The sequence below is a fragment of the Lepisosteus platostomus genome, chromosome 10 (genome assembly GCF_059453375.1).
Source record: "Lepisosteus platostomus isolate fLepPlt1 chromosome 10, fLepPlt1.hap1, whole genome shotgun sequence".
NCBI classification, from domain to species: Eukaryota; Metazoa; Chordata; class Actinopteri; order Semionotiformes; family Lepisosteidae; genus Lepisosteus; species Lepisosteus platostomus.
The window spans coordinates 7,486,941-7,504,108 of NC_142620.1; the positions used below are offsets into that span (position 1 = coordinate 7,486,941).

A 17,168-nucleotide genomic window follows, 5' to 3' on the forward strand; every position below is an offset into this window, starting at 1 on the left:
ACAATTCAATTTCAGTGTTTCAAGGGGCTATTATTAATGCATAAAATACTGCTGCTGAAATACTTACAACATTGAGTTTGTTCATATGTTTGAATAATCCAGACTAGTACTGTATATTGAGCATGCCCATAAATAACTTACACACCTTGTTTCCCAGCACTACAGTATTGTAGTAAAAAGATACAAACAGCTCCTCCTTGTAAGTAAGTACAGTATTCAAGTTATTTACTCATTCACTTGGATACAATTGGATAAAAGTCCCATTGGATTTCTGATTTTATAGAAATTACATTTTTTATACTTGCAGAGCCCCTTAAAATCTCTTTTAAAACATAAAAGGAAGATGACAGAAATCAAGACAGAATTTGTAAAATTATTCTAATATTGCATTTATTTCGTCCAAGCATGTTTTCACTTAAAAAAGTCTCATACATGTTTGTATGTTGTACTGTATAAGGCTTTTGTATATCATGCAATTCATAGTCAATTATTTCCATCAGAGATGGCTTTTCTCAGTGGTTTAAAACACAACCTTTAAGAATAATACAAAAATAATAAAACAAAAATACAATAAGACTTATTTCGTGGACATTAATTTATTGTGCTGATACTTGGTCTTTTCGACTAGTAAAATACATTAGCTTCCAGAATGTCAGGTTGTTGAGAAAAGGTTTCAACCTTCCCAAAATCATAACACTCTTTTTTAAAAGGTTTTGCTGCAGATCCAATTAATCTCTGAGGTGATCTGTAGCAAATTCTATATCGTACTTACAGTACACTAAAAAAACATGACAGTTCTCTTATTCTTCCTCAAAGTAGCCTTCTATCTGTTTTCATTGTAAAAGATTACCTGGGCAGGTAAACCAGAAATTAACTGTACATTTACATGCCGATGACAATCTGTGATGAACAGCTGCATATAGGTAAAGATTACCTGACCAATGAAATGTACTACAGATTCAAGTGGCTGTGACACAACATTCTTTTTTTCGCTATTAAATGTCCTTAAGTTTTGTACACCATAACCCTCACAGCATTGCACGAGTAGGATTTCAAACTTGGCCTCTTTCACAGTCATCTTAACCCTCACATTCTGGCTGTTGGAGATGCAGAGGAAATGCACAACCAGCCTGCATACAATTCGAATTCCTTATCCTGTTGGGCGTAGAAAACCCTAACACGTTCAATCTGTATAAAGGCAGACTTCAGAAAACGCATACCATCAGAAAAAAAAAATCAGAAACTTTTTGAATGTGTTCTTTAACATCTTTTACATCATCTCTGTAGTACATTCTTTCATACAAAATATATTCTGCTGGAGAGATGACGTTTGTAGTGAACAAGTTATTTTACATTCCAGAACACCTGAGCTCAGGTACACACTTGTCCAAAGCACACAGAAATAGGAAAGGTGCCAACATGCAGCACGAGGGCAGCGAAATCCCACACAGCCTAAGAGAAGATGAGGGTCTCCTAACCCTCACCCTGCAGCTCCCTCTGGGAGAGCTAACGGCTGTGCAGAGGTCAGGCAGTTCTACTAGAAGCCCAGATTGAATACCCTGGTCTTGTTCAGCTACTGTCTTCCCCTCTGATTGCATCAAAAGTGTTGCATAGTTAATGACATCACAATTCTCTGAATAAACGCGTGAGAAAAGCAAGCTGGGGCTTTCAGCCCCTACCAACTCGCCCCAGTCGCAGTATGAGGCAGAGAAGGCAAGAGCAGATTGCTTATTCTCCTGTGCCCAGTGCACTTCTCTGCTGGGTGGAGCAGACTCGGCCCACCCCTTTGAGATGAACTATGGCATCAAAAAATCTGCATGGAAGTGACAAATTGAAGATCTTGCAGGCTGCTTCTTCCTTAATGAGAATGAGTTCCTTTCCAATTGGATACAGCACAGGATCCAGACAGCTACATACAAGTTATTAGAGGAGCAGATGTTCCCTGCAGCATATGGCACCCATACACGATAGCCAGAGAAAGGTAATGGGTGAGCTGCATTCAGATCTGCAGAAAATGCATTTAAAACCTGTTTGTTTGAAAAAAAGCAGAGACGAAAAATAAGCTCAAAACAACATTTTTTTTCCAGCCCGCTGACGCAAAAAAAACACGCTTTTTTTTCCCAAGTCTCAAAAAACTCCTTAGATATCCTCAGTATAGAAACCCTCTTCATCTGGCCCTGAAGTTTTTCTTTAATACACCTGAGTCTATGTTTTAAAAGTGTCCTACTAACATAAGCGCATCAAACATTAGTCTGAACTGGTCATGTTTTTTGCAACATTAGGTGCTTTCATTTGATTCTGTGAAAAACAGTCATTCTGTAAAGATCAAAACACAAAAAAGGAAAAATCTGTATATTCATATTGTGCTGGAACGGTACTATATTACCATTGTCCCTTAGAAAAAAACCTTGCTTTGGAGAGTACTGGGCTGCTGTATGTTCCACTCACGACTGGCGATGATCAAGAACGGCCTCCTGCCATGGATGGGGAGGGGCCAGAAAGGCCCTGAGTTTTGGAGTTTTTGAGTCGGGGTGATTATTCTGTCTGTTCTCCCATCTTCCCTGCCAAAGGAGCGCCCTCTCCTCCAGCTCCACCCCTGAGACGGCTCAGCGGCTGAACCCGTGGGACCTCAGGACGTGGAGCGGAAGAGAGAGAGACACATCCGTCCCCTTTGGAGATCCTGAGTGTCCCAACTGTCTTTTCAAGAGGACCGGCTTCCTAACAGAACCGAGGTTTTCCCCGCACCGTTTTTATCGAGTGACAATACCCGTGAACAGCTTTAACATTTAGCACCCGGAGCCAAATCGGCAAGGGCCGAGTTGTTCAGCTTGGGTGAGGCTCCCTGGGGCGTAGCTGGGCGAAGGAGGTCTGGACTGGGTGGGCAGGCTGAGGCTGGTGTGGCCCCCACAGAGAACAAGACTCCCCGTTGACAGCGCTGGACAGCATCCAGGATGGGAGGCTCCTGGGCGCTTCCACCATGTCTACCATGCACTCCAGATGTTGAGTGAAAAGTCCTAGCTGTCACTAATTAGACCCCAGGTCATGTCTCTAGCCAGCTGTGATCAGGAGTGCCAGCGTCGTGCTGCAGGACTGTCTCAGCACCAGTAGGGTCAGGGTTAGTCGGCCAGTATCCTCTGCCTTTGTTGCAACAACGAGCACTGGTTAGTTTGCTTGCTTCGCAGGGAGACGCTGCTCCTCCGTTAGGCACTGGCACTTACGCTGGGCGCTGTGGAACCATGCCAAGTGGGAAATGATGCGTGACTCTGCAGGTGGGAGTCTGCGTGTTTAATACTGATTCGGGAATTGTGGCACAAGAGTGGAGTCTTAAAGCAATCGATGATCCCAAACTGAAGAGGTGTATAATTCATAAAAAAACAGTGGGTGATTTATAAAATAGCAAAAAGTGACTATCCTCCTTTGGATCCACACCTGGGGTTTGGGTTCACGTGGCTGAGGCTCTGCAGAAACTGGTGTGCTTGTGCATCTATTCATTCTGGCAGAGCAGTTTTAATCCTAGGCTGTGAGAATTCGACCACACCTGTTCAGCAATTTAAAACCACCACAATACATACAAAAATAAGTGTCCTTATCCATTAATGTCACCTTGTTCGCTGATAAACAGTAAAAGAGGACACCAGCTTGAAAAGCATCAGAACTGTGAGGTTAGTTATAAATAACATTAGCCACTCCACACTCTGATTAAAGAACAAGGCAATTCAAGACTGGACAAGTCATTAAAATAAATCAGTATTAGCACAATAAATTTTTATTACTTCGCTTGAAAAATTATTTGCATTTTTGTCTCTATATATTAGATACATAAATATGTATATATAGATTCGTCACAAAATATAAAATATGGTGCAAAAGTTCATGAAAGTGTCTAAGCACCAAAAATAGACAAGTTCAGCTCCAATGGCTGTTCTGTATTCGTGCTAGTGTGTTAGAAACGAACACTCCATTATACCACACCCCCAAAACATCTCTTCTCGGGAATGGAAAGTTGACCTCACGTACTGTGAAAAGTGCTAAACAAATTCAGTGCTCACTGCATTCACATGACGTACAGTAGGCAGACCTGCAGTTCAATCTTTCTTTCCTGTACATGAAAATAATAGAAATATACATCATTGGCATTTTTTTTACAATTCATAAGTACTGAACACTTCAAAGCATGCAATAAGTTCTCCTCTGGATGGGAGTGGCCCCCTGCAATGCTGAGTTAAGTTGCTGGACTAGTAGCTCTGACTAGATGAATGCAGTGCAGCACAAATGCTCTGCCTGGCAATGCAATTGAGATGTAACAATCTAGGGTCGCTAATACACCCTCTGAAGCAGGACAAACAAAGATCTTTCCTGGGGTTCCCTGCTGTACATCTGGACATACTGTAAACTGTTTTTTCATATAGTTAATGTTTTAGTTGCTAAGTTACTGTGAGGGTCATGATGAAAGAAGTATAATCAGTCCATGCCCAGTGACTTTGTCACTTTGCAATTTATTCTTTCAACCTAATAAAATTATATATTGTGAACAAGTTATTGGCCCTATTGTTGCATCTGTTTGTTGCTATCTGTTATTGTCAGAATATCTTATAGACAGAATATTCCTAGTCATCTTTTCCCCCTTTTAAATGGAAGCTTGTGCTTTTCATTTCCTATCACATTTTTACATTTTTTCAGCTCCTATTTGGTTTCTCCACTCAGAAATCCAAAATTTCATCGAGAAGGTAGAGTGTGCTGTCTCTAACTGTGGACTGAGAGCAGTTTTGACAAATGTCAGCTTACTTACTGACTTACTAACACAGAAGCACTGCAAGCCCTTTTGTGGTGCTGCAGTGCATCCTTTAATCCCAATGTCGAATCCCAATGTCAAAGCTTTTTTTTAATATGCATTAAGATTCTCCTTTTATCAGAAGTGCCTATAAATTTCCACTTCTTTTTTATTGTTCAGGATATAAGGATTCCCATGGGATGATTGCTGAAGGTTTAGATCAACTTCCCTGCAACTTCTCCTTAACAGGAAATAAATTAAGGCCATCCTCTTAACAATTTGTTAATAAATGAGTACAGTGAAAGATTTAGTTGAATATGTGACAAATTGTTCTGTGCAAGATCACAAGCTCACTATACGCTTGGAATCTAAGCCTTATAAAGGAGACTGTAACAGTATTCCTGTTTCATCTAGTAGATATGACTTTAACAGGGGGATCTCTTCTGCCTACCTTATTTCTACACACAACAACTCTTGGTAACCCTGTAGACCATTATGAACCAAACAAAAGTTAGCAAAAAAGAATCCCGGGTGGATTACCTCAAGTGCATGGAAATCACAGGAGCTGTAATGAAAATGAACTAAGACGCTAAACTTTCCTTTCCCTTCCAGCACGTCAATATCAACATGACACAACAATGTGGACTGCATTCAGAGTCCATTGAAAGAACCCTGAGCTGAGCATTTGTACACAATTGTTTAAAGCGAAGTCATATAGTGTTTAGCACAATTGAGCCGAGAATCGATACTGTTTTGCACTTAACTCAGCAGTGCAGTCGCTCCAGTACACTGAGGAAGGAAAGAGTATTCTCACTGTGCTGGAGGTGTGCAACAGACCTGGCTCATCGCCTCCCCTCAGCTCAGCCCCTGAATTTTCCATTGAACATATTATGAAAACAATCTAGTACCCAGGTATAAGGTGTAGAGCTATAAATTCCCTTTATCTTGCATGCAGTCAACTGCATAATTTACAAGCAAACACGATCTTGAATATTTTTCTTTGGCAGGCCAGAATCCAGCTGGACATGCAAATAGGTATTTACAGAAAATATATATATATATGTATTTCTTTTTCTTCCTGCGTCCGCAAGAGAAAATAAATGCAAATAAATAAGGAATAAATAAATCAGCGGATTCAAAACTGTACATCATCCTTTTCCGAGTCAGGCGTGACGGGCCTGGAGACGGTGAAAATATCCTGGCATTTGATTTTGGTTTTAGGGGTAGAAGTCTGGGGTGTCCCTCTCTTTTCGGAGAGCAGTTTCAAAATCTCGCCAACCTGAGCCTCCAAGGTTGCCATCCGGTTGCTAAGCAACTGAATGTCCTCCTTGAGCTCGAGCTTGGCCTCCTGCAGCGTGGTGTGCAGGGCCTGCTCGGGGATGGGGTAGAAGGGGTGCCGCACCTCCATCTGGACGGGGCTGTGCTCCAGGGGGCTGCGCACCTCCCCGGCCTTGTCTATCCTCAGGTCACTTTTGGTGATCCCGCTGTCGCAGGAGTCTGTTTTGCGCAGGGGGTTCTTCTTTCCCCCTCCGCCATCTGCCTCCTGGCTCTTGGAGTCCTCGGAGAGCAGCTCCATGGACTCCGCCTTGGTGACATTGTTCCACTCCTCCTTCTTCTCCTCCCCGGCCCCCGGGAATGCCGCCATGTTGTTCCTGAGGCGCATCCACCCCCGGTTGCTGGCGGGTTTCGCCCGCATGGGGCTGCTGACCTTGAGGCAGTTCTGGTCGCTCACGCCGTTGGGTTTGAGCTCCATGATGTCCCGGTTGTTCTGCTTGCTGGGCTCGCTGGTCTTGACGTAGAGCAGAGAGTTCTGGATGGGGGTGATCTGAGAGACAGTCACCACGCTGCTGCCCGTGGTGGGGGCCCCGTTCTGCATGACGTGCGGGCACTGGAGAGGCTGCTGGCGGGGGCGCAGGTGGTGCTCCACCTGCAGCTGGTTCTTCTCCAGGTCGTGCTGCGAGGAGCCCTGGTTGCGCAGCTCCTTCTGCTGCTTGAACTTCTGGAAGAGCTTCCTCACCGGGTGGTCCACCGGGATGGATAGGGTCACCTCGTTCTTCTGCCTCTGCCGCTCCTCCTCCTCCTTCTTGACGTCGCTGATCTTCCGGAAAACTATCTGCGGAGGAGCACAAAGAAAATGAGGAAAATCTGCAAGTCCGTCTCAAGCGCCCCAGCTCTCAATCGTTCCTCTACCTCTGGCATGTGGGAACTCCCAAGATGCTCATGGCATTTGTATGACATGTATGGAAAACACTGAGCCAGGAGTAGAGCTGGGGCACAATGGAGATGCACCAGTTCCCACGGTGCAACTGATGGTTCATGTATCACAAAATCAACTATGGATTCTGCAAAAGGAAGCAAAAAAAAAATGCAAAAAAAATTTGGCTGTGGGAATTCCAAAAAGGAAGTGTGTATTGGCAGGTTAAACAAGGGCTAATAACCCTTTAAAAACATGCTAGAAAAAAACTGATTCATCTCTTTATCTCAGGATTGTGTGTTTATACTGTCATATAAATGCAATCTTCCGGAAAACAGGTGGAGTAGGAATGATTGCATCTGTCAACCGAATCCCTCAGAACAAACAAATCCTCAACCAAAGTGTGGCTCAATGAGTATGGGTGGGCCAGTGTTACACTCCCAGTGTGGCACAGGTATGCTTCTGATCATGAAAACACTGGGCCGTAATTGGAGTTGATACATATGGTCCATCTTGATCAATAAGATGAACTGATATTCCACAGTGAGACTCAAGAACAACCGGTTCAGACTGCATGACTCCATGTTGGTGACCTGGGGTCAGGCCTTCGGCCACTGATAGACAACTGTATTATGATGAAATGATAAAAATCAGAAATGGGGGTCATGGTAAACTCTTTCAGAACACCAGGAAGATGCTCCAGATTTCTCTCCAAGTCTGGCGGATTGTGCTAAACTGAAAATAGCTGCTGAAGTCTCAATATTCAGGGATTTAATTACCTGCAGATGCTCCTACAGGTAATTAAATCCTGATGATTTGCAATACAGTATATTTCAGATGTGTAGATCAATCTTCCTGAAAGACATCATAAGATTTCTTTGTTTTGCTTTCAGAAAGATTGTTTGATCCATATTGTGCTTTAATTACTAATTGAATGGTTCTTGAAAGATCAGCACTAGGAATTATCTGCATGGGTCATGGTCTGAAATGGAACCAATTTTATTCATATTTATATCTAATTTTTAAGCATTTCTTCATTGTTTCAAATTCTTTTCCTTTTATTTTGTTTATTTAATCAAGGTTTGCTTGAAAAGATGTTCAAGTGGAATCTTTTTCCCCACAAACCAAACATCTGATATCAGGCAGGGATTCATTAAAAATAAACAATTATTCTTATCTATTGAGCGTCTTTAGATACTGTACATAAATTATGCATTTTCTATGTAGTAATGAACACATGCCATACAGATAATAAATAACCCATGAAGATAAAAATAGCAGAAACCAATCATATGATCTTATCTCCGTTTAACTTCCCCCTGCAGTGTGACTGCCATGTGTCACATCTTACCTTCAAGGGACAGTTGTAAATTTTGCATGATTATTATTATTTAATTATTTAAGCTATGATGCTTCTATCCCCAAGCAAGCATGATGTGAGGCTATGAACATTTGATCTAATAAGGTTTAGTCACTTTAATTGCATGCATTCCTGGTAGGGCACTGAGTAATTTATACAATGCTATCTATATTTAAAACAAATTATTGCACATGAAAAATCACATTGTCTTGTAGGTCCAGGTCTGGAACACAGTCATTGGCCAAGATTCATAAAGTGAACCTCAGGCTCCATCAGGTCCTGTTAGACATAACATAACATGTTCCCACAGATAGCCATTGCTTTTATGTGTTATTATTTGCCTTTAATATAATTTGATCATAATGGGTGAACAGCAAGAATCACGATCAGGTGAAATAAGATATGTAATCAGTCTAACCACCTACAGAGCTTTTCTTATAATACATAATTATGACTGTTTAATTGGAAGAATGTTTTAATACTGTAAATGCACTTCTGATACATCAGCAGCAGGCTTTTTAAATTTCATTTCATAATGTACTGACCGATCAGATTAATCGGTTAACTATTTCTTAATTAATATTACCGGACAATTTACAAAAAACAATGCATGGAAAATATGGAATTTTATATAGCACAAATACAGATTTCATCATTAGTGGAGTCCCTGCTTTTCTAAGAATGTACTACTTTTACATACAGCAGACAAAATGAACACGTCAATATGGATAAAGAACAAATGAGTTATTAATGCAGCATACTTGATAGAAAAGAAAGTTTAACAAAAACATTCATGATCTGGAAACATTCACCATGGTTGGGAAGAATGTTTGGAGAGAAAAAACTACTCAGAAAACTAAAAAGAAATTATTGTAGCAGCTTTTGATATTTCACACATGGTAAACATGACTTCTGGGCTTATGTTCATGTGAATGATTCACATGTGAGTAACATTCACATAACATGTGCATAACTAGAACTGTGGCACTGAGCAAATGGCTGCATATGGCTGACAATTCTCTGCTTTATGCTGCATAAGACTTTTTCATCTCAGCTAAAAGCAGAAAGAGATTAAACACTTCATAGAGGAAGGTCTTGAGAAAAAAATGGAATTAACTCTGCTTTAATTACACATTTACACAGCAGCTTGGTGCAATGATACAGTCTTTGTAATTGTAGTGCATTTGCTGGAATTTCAACCACAAATACAGATGGATTAAAGGCTTACATTCAAGCAGAGTAGCATGATATACCCAGTAGCATAGCTTGTAAATTCAGACACTCCTTTTATTCCAGCAAATCATTAATTTCCGTGCTATCTTGCAAGTATTACAGTGTTTAAGCTGTAAAGAGCATTTCAGGAGATGATTTTCTTCAGGAGATAAAAGGAGATGACTTCCTCACCCTGTTCTTGAGAACCCAGTTTCTCAGGGGTTTATAAGTTTGAAACACCTGGTAATAGTGCTAAACCTAACCAGCTAAATAAAGAATTAAAACTCACAACTGAGCTGTAATAAACAAAATAGAGACCTTGGGGACTAGAATCAGACCTCCATGTTATCCATACTAATTAGAGAAAGCTGTAGTTAATTATTCAAATATGTCTGTATTCTGCAACAAATTCATCTTTATTGATCAGGGAATAACGAATTTCTAATATTTTTAGACATTCATTTCTCTTGGTCCAAAAAGTAAATTTACTCTTGATCAACCGACTTTCACTTCAGTCTTTATTACTCTTTGTGATTGGACTGCTACACCCCAGCTAACTACTGTATATAATCTGCTTTGGATTGTTTTTCTCCCTACCTTTGTGGCAGTTACAAATGAAGAGCTCTCGTTAAAGAGATTCTTTGAATTTTTAATAATGATTAAACAAAACAAATAATGCTCCTTGATTTTACATGATGACCACAGGTACTGTTCTGAGAGACAGGTACATTTTTCTGCAAAGGAACAAGTAAAGGTTTATTCCATGCTGAGAAAAAAAAAGAGACTGTGGATCTCACTTCAGGTGCGACACTGTGTGAGCGTTCTTCACACCTGAAGAAGGCTCCACAGCCAAAAAAGTGTCACTTTCTTCTCTTTTCAGCCTGGAATAAAACCTTTACTTGTTCCTTTGCTCCCTACACGTGCTGACGCAGCTCCCTACTTGAACGATTCTCTGTAGTCTTTCCATTCAGACTCGCAAGAAACTTTGCGCAAACATATCTGAAGATTAACAGGTGTTCATTAATGCGATTCTCCCTTTAAACTAATGAATCATCAAGTGGAGTCATCCCGGCTGATCCTCTCTGCCCTTTACGTACAATTTAATGCTCCTACAGGGGCTGAATAAATGTCCATATATCACTCCAACCCATATCTGAATTGAATCCTATTAAAGTATTATCTTAATTAATTAAGCGTGACCTCTGATGCTTCCAGTGGTCTCCAGGACATTAGAAAAATAAGAGATGCAGTGCCCACATACACCCACAGTCCTCCTTGCTGGTTAGAGCCTCTCATGCATTGTGGTCTGGGTTTGTAGTGTCTTTTAAGGAAAACCAGAAGGAGAGCTTGAGTTCTTTGTAGGGTGGCATTGTTATGTAAAACACAGAATCCTCCCATCCCATCATAACTAGGACAAGAGCAGGCCAACATGACATCTCGCTATGTAATCATGCTAATGCCGGTCATAAAAGACTGGTTTATAAAATGGTTTGATGCCTGAAAAATGAAAGAGGATTTCCATGAGAGGCAATAATTCTGTTTCTTGGATTACTGAAATTTCCGTACAACAATAGACTCTTCTATCATGAAAAGATGAAAGAAAAGAAATAATTTTCAGAGTGCAGTTAATGTCAACAGTACCGTACCTATGCAGTTAGATTATAAGGGGACTAATTTCACAAAGCAGTTAATTTAGAATGTATTTTTTAATGATGCTGAACAAATTCTTAAAAGGGATACATTTTTTCATTGTCCAGAGTATTGTACTCATATGCCTTTATTGAACAATGCTTTCTGGTATTTAACTAATAGACCATTAAAGGAACCTGACTAAACAAAAGCACATTTCAATTACAGTTCTGCCCCAGACTAAAGTAATAATGTGAGTTTGAAACTAACTATATGATAAGCAACTCCCTTTTTTTAAAGAAAGAGAGATGATTTAATAAATTCTTTACATCAACATGCTCGATGTGCTGCTCCTTGACAGCTCCGCTCAAATAATATATATATATATTATTCTTTCAAAAATGGATTTGAGAAATTTTTCTGTCAATGTTTTTTTAATTTTCCATGCAATAAATATTCTGGGGCCGAGTCATGTGTGCAGATCATTAAAAAATAAAATCATCCTGTAACAGATGTCTCTGGATCTTTCCGATGGAATTGGCAGAAGTATGATGTTGCTAGATGCTGTACTGGAGACAATCATTGTGTCAATAGCTTGGAGAACAACTGAATCATTTATATACTGCATTTGACCTGATTTCTCCTGACCTAATTGCGTCAGGGGGGACCGGACTTCGGAGGATTGGGATCCTATGCGAGGCTCTTCAGATGGGAAGGTTAGGAGTAGAGACGGGATGCGAAGACGTGGTCGAGTACTGGAGCTGGGGTCCACAATCCGGGAAGGGGTCGGGGGTTCGTCGGTACCGAACCGGGAGGCGAAGGCGTAGTCGAAGGAAAGCGTGGAGTCGAAATGCCGGGAGTCTAATTACAAGTTTAGCGGGTCGGGAGCGTACGCGTATGGAGCTCAGGGAGGAGACCTCAATCGTGAGCGAGGAAAGGAAGACTCGTGAGGGTTTAAATAGTGCTGAGAAGATTGGTGCGTGGACGTTTGGGGAGAGAAGAGCTCGTGGGAATGTGGGAGCGCTTACACGCGCGAGGGCGATTCGTGACAAATTGTTTTTGTCTGCACTTTGTGTAGCCGTCCGTCTTGTAACGTCCCATTCATACTGTACATTTGCTATTCTAATTGCTTCTAATGTTTATATGAGGACCAAGACCGCCCAATAGGCAGAAAGTGACAAGAGAAAAGAGAGAAGTGTGCACGAACTTCGAAAACCAAGTTGGCAACCCGTGCACTGAGACCACCCTAGCCTCACTTGAACCTCTGCATTTTTCAACTTTAAGAAGCCAGAAAAAGAAAAGTAATAATAAGTATGTTTTAGTTTTTTTTTTTATAAGACAGACACTTAACAGAACTCTAAGGGCACAAGTGGAAATTATGTGGGCTTTAAAACTGAAGAACTGAGGAGGCACTTCTTTATGTGAAGGGTGGTAGCAGTCTGGAAGAGGTCAACAAGGTCTTCCTTGGCTTTTTTCAAGAAGCAGCTTGAAAGAGATCTTCAGATCTCAGCAAAGTAACCAAAATGGGCTAGATGAGCCTAACGGCTTTTATCCTTTCTTAAATTCAAGGAATAGAGGAGAAATAATGTGTTGAATTATTTTGCTTCAAGGTGGTGTTTCTGATATGGAGGGTGATCCAGTAGCAGTATGGCAGAAGAGGTTTCAAAGGTTGACCAGAAGTCCCAAGGGACACATGGAGTTGAAAAGTGGGACATGATGCTCACTTTCGGACAGAGCTTCAGCTCAGGAAGGCTGGCACAAATCCCGACATCATCTCACTGTAACATTTACTGCACATAGTATCTCTACAGCACTCTTGAGTATCTCTTCCTACCGACATGAAAGGGGCTAGAAATAATTTTGACTGGGGATTTGAGGGGGAGTCTGAATTCTCAAAAACACATTTGAAACCTTGCATTTTATTTTTTGTTGTAGAAAAAAATGATTCTACAAAACATCAAGGAGCCTGAATTACAGTGGCTGACTATTTTAATTAACTGTTGTTCACAGCATGAGCACTGTAGCAGCATAGAACTAAAGTTAGAAACAGGTCAGTGAGTCTCAGTGTAAAAAAACTCTTGGTTCTGTGTCTTATTTTATATCACTAAACTATTTTTTCCCAAAGAAAAAAAAAACTAAATCTAATAAGAAACATCCCTTCCAAGACTACATTAAATGGCTTTTTTCAAAAAGAAGCATATCATCACTCAAATACACAAAACTGACAGATTCCATAAAAAAGATGCAAATTGAGAAAGAAGTAAAGACGATTTCAGGATGAATCTGCATAGCTCAAAGGGATATACAAACACACAAGACAGCCACAATCAATGCAGAAAATCCATAGATCCTACTATCTGACACCATGAAAGATGTGTTAAAGTGCTACCATTGCACGCGTCAAACAAATGAACAAGCCCCTATATACAGAAAGAGCAAATCATTCAGTGACACTTCTCTGAAGTATGAAAACATCAGAGTGGCTTGAAAGCAACAGTGATCCCTACATCTGCGGCAGCCCTTAACACTGATTTCTCATTGCCAGTGCCTGGAGATTGCAGAGGGTATGGAGGATTTATCCTAAGAAAAACACTTCTTTTCCAGATTCCAATTTGGCTCCTTCTTCCTGTCACCTGCTGGTGCTGTATCTAAAATCACCTTCAGTTTCACCTGTTGCAGCCACAGATGCGCTCAATGAGTGTGCGCAATACTTGGGGGCTCTAGTCTTGAAGTGTGCAACTGAGGATAGGTACTGTGCCAGCAGGACAGTGTGTCTTAAAATAAGAAAAACACAAATAAACTGGATACTACCGATACTATAATACAGGAGCACAACCTTCAGGCATCAACAGCAGCATTGTAAGAGTCCCGATCTGTCACAATAAGATGAGCAACAGAGAGATTAGGCATTATTTCAAATAAAGTACAGGTTGAGATCACATGATTGTGCAAATCAATCCATCACAGCAATTCTTTAATCTCTGAATATGATGAAGCTCAGCATGGCCCATTGCAACTCTGGGGTAACAGGGTCTGCAAAGCACAGAAGGCTGGGCACTTACTGTACATCATCTGTGTGCTTCACAGTAGACATGCTACCCCAGTGTAGGATGTTGACTGTACTGCCATGTGTGAGCTCCTACCACCTTACTATTAACCACCACCACTTGGGAGATTTGTAATCCAGTTACTCTCTTTGCCTCATGTGTCACATTTGATTGTCTTGCAACTAATTAGTGAAGGGCACAAGTTCAACAGGCAACACACCACTCCCCCCATTTCATTGAGAAGAAATTTCCAGTCACATGTTTATCCCGAGGCCTTGGTACCAATGTACCATATTGTTTAAATGGTTTACTGTGTCCATAAGGACCACACACTAGTCATGTGTGTTTGCCATGGGGGACACTGACCTTGATGTCAGAAACACTGCAGTTCAACTGGAAAACCTGCTAATTCTCCAGAGTATGCTTTGCACCAAATCACATTTTCACTGAATGGATCTGAGAGAATGTCCCACCTCTATTATACTGTTCAAAGATTGGGGAGACAAGAAAATCTTTTCCAGATCAATTCATTTCCAAATATAGTCTTATATGTAGGCTTTTTATAGAACATGCCAACTCATCTCCTCAAGGTTACACGCCCAGCATGATGTGATATGAAAATAGAATAATTAGGAAATTCTTCTATTTTGTCATGGTTTTCACCTAGTCATGCAGATTCATCATGCAGTTCATCATGCTATACCTTTCTGATACTTCTTCTGATACATTTTTTGAGCAAATAAAATTTTTAATTTAAAAACAACCATCTTGTGAAACAGACTTGGAGCATAAACCAGCAAAGCAACTCATCTACTCTATCTCATTGGAGTCTAAACAGTCTACACAGGCTCTCACTGGAGTCTAAATTCTAATTAAATGTCTCTGTTGATTTACACCAAACATGGAAGAGGGAATGGGAGCAAATAGTTGAAATAGTGTTGAGCACTGAAATTATTGAGAAAGAGCACAGTATGCAGTATTTCATTTAAGCCCCTTAATCAAAGCATGTCACTTTGAAGTCTATTATAATTCTGTAAAGAGCAGTGGACATAAATACAGGCAACTGTAAAGCAATCCATACCCCCAAAGAACATATTTTCAGAGTCAGAACAACTATTGTTCAGTTCAGGAATGCTATATGGTCAATTAACCCACAAGAAAAAAATGTACTGCTGGTTTTGACAGCAGTAATGATGTTCATAAAGCATACTAACATCAAAGCATTTAAAAGTACTATTTAATTTTAAATGTCATGTGTTTTCTTTATTTTGCATTAATTTTGAGTTAATCCGTGCAGTGCTGTGGAAGTGCTCTATCGATTGTCAACACATATACAGTACACATTTCATTATTGTAAATGGATGCACCTCTTTTAAAATTCGGGCCTTGCTGCTATACACATTAATTGTAGTTGAATGTGAAATACAAATTTACATTTGCCTCTGAAATGCTTTACTCTGATGCTGATTAATTACCGGCGCAACCCAGAACCTACTGTAAATAGTAACAATCTAGCCATTGCGCTTTGCTTATCTTCCTGCAAATTCAGGCTTGAATTCTCCACAAGGAGTTCCATTACTATGAGCCCTATTCATTTCTTATTCCATCCCCCGGTATTCAACAAAAGAAGAGACAGAAATATCGACACAAGTGCTTTCTGTTTAAATCCCTGCAGATCTCTCACCAACTAAAACAACACGAGTGCAGATCTACAAATGTTTTAGGACTGAACAGCTACAACTTTCATTTCCTTTGTGTTCATCGATTGGCTGAATGAGTTTCCTACCTGAAACGGTAAAATAAAACTTGCCCTTAATACAATAATGACATGTCATTACATATGAGTGTCTTGGGAAATGCAAATAATGATTGATTTGTAATGCACACATTTAATAGACTTGACTACACTTTAAAATTATAAACAAACACTGCAATGCATTATTAATTATGCCTACCAGGAATCATCATAATTTATTGTTAATGCTGGGTGACTCTTTCATAAGTGTACTCAGAAAAAATAAATAAATGAGACCCCGATAATACAATTTGAATACTTTGAAACTTGCACATACAACAAATTCCTCCATCTTATATTGCTACAAGTCGCAAGATTTATTTTTTGTTTTTAAAGCAGGTGGAAAATTAATTTAATTACTGTTATTACTGCCAAGGAGCTGAGCGAGCTCAGCACGTTGAACATTTCCAAGCTGTCAGATTTACAACTGCACACTCATCTTGCGGACATTAATTTAGGGAAGGATGCCTAGAATAATAAAATGTCAGAAAATCTATTTTGAATAGTTTATATTTCGGATGATTTCATTCTCTCTTTTTTTTTTTTGGCAGCATCAGCATTTGTCCCAATCTGCTCGCATTGTCTCGCTTACCCCTGCCTGCAATCTACCAGGTTTCTGTTGGTCTCTTGGAGGTTTTTGTAAGTTCTTAAAAGTTGGTAGGTTCTCTTGGTAATATCCTATTATTAAACAGAATGTGAGGTTACCCTATACTTTTAATAAAAAGTAGCAGTGGGAATATTTGAAGGTTTTTACTCTGAGAGTTAGTTGCAATGCAGTGATTTTTTCTCACAGGGGTGGCAGTCATGTTGTTTGCACGTTCTCCCTGTGTCCCAGCAGTTTTTGTTTTACCAGGTTATTACGAACGAGTTGTTATGAACCCTGTGCAGGTCTCTAAGAGAGTCCGATGGCTTACGAGTCCGAGAGAAGCGAGGCAGCAAAGTGGTCAGTAGATCCCGGTGAGGTTGAATCCGGGTCGAGAAGACAGCGAGGCAAACAAATCCGAAAAGGGGCGAGACGAGAGGGTAGTCAAGAGGTCCAAGGCTAGATGGGTCTGTGTGTCGGCGGCCAGAGGTTTGAGGACGATGCGAGCTCAGGAGGCGGATAGATTCCTAATCCCGAGCGAGGACTAGGAGTGAGTGGAGGGTTTAAATAGTGAGGG

At 40.5% G+C, this 17,168-nt stretch overlaps 1 protein-coding gene across 1 annotated transcript in view; it reads right to left on the bottom strand.

The window, feature by feature from the left end:
* Positions 1 to 577: 577 nt before the first annotated feature.
* Positions 578 to 17,168, bottom strand: part of kcnh5b (potassium voltage-gated channel, subfamily H (eag-related), member 5b) — a 105,999-nt gene continuing 89,408 nt past the window's right edge. Inside the window, exon 12 of the mRNA XM_088647845.1 lies at positions 578 to 6,884. Coding sequence (XP_088503971.1) covers positions 5,907 to 6,884 — 978 coding nt within the window. The 3' untranslated portion in view covers positions 578 to 5,906. The remainder of the gene's footprint in view (positions 6,885 to 17,168) is intronic.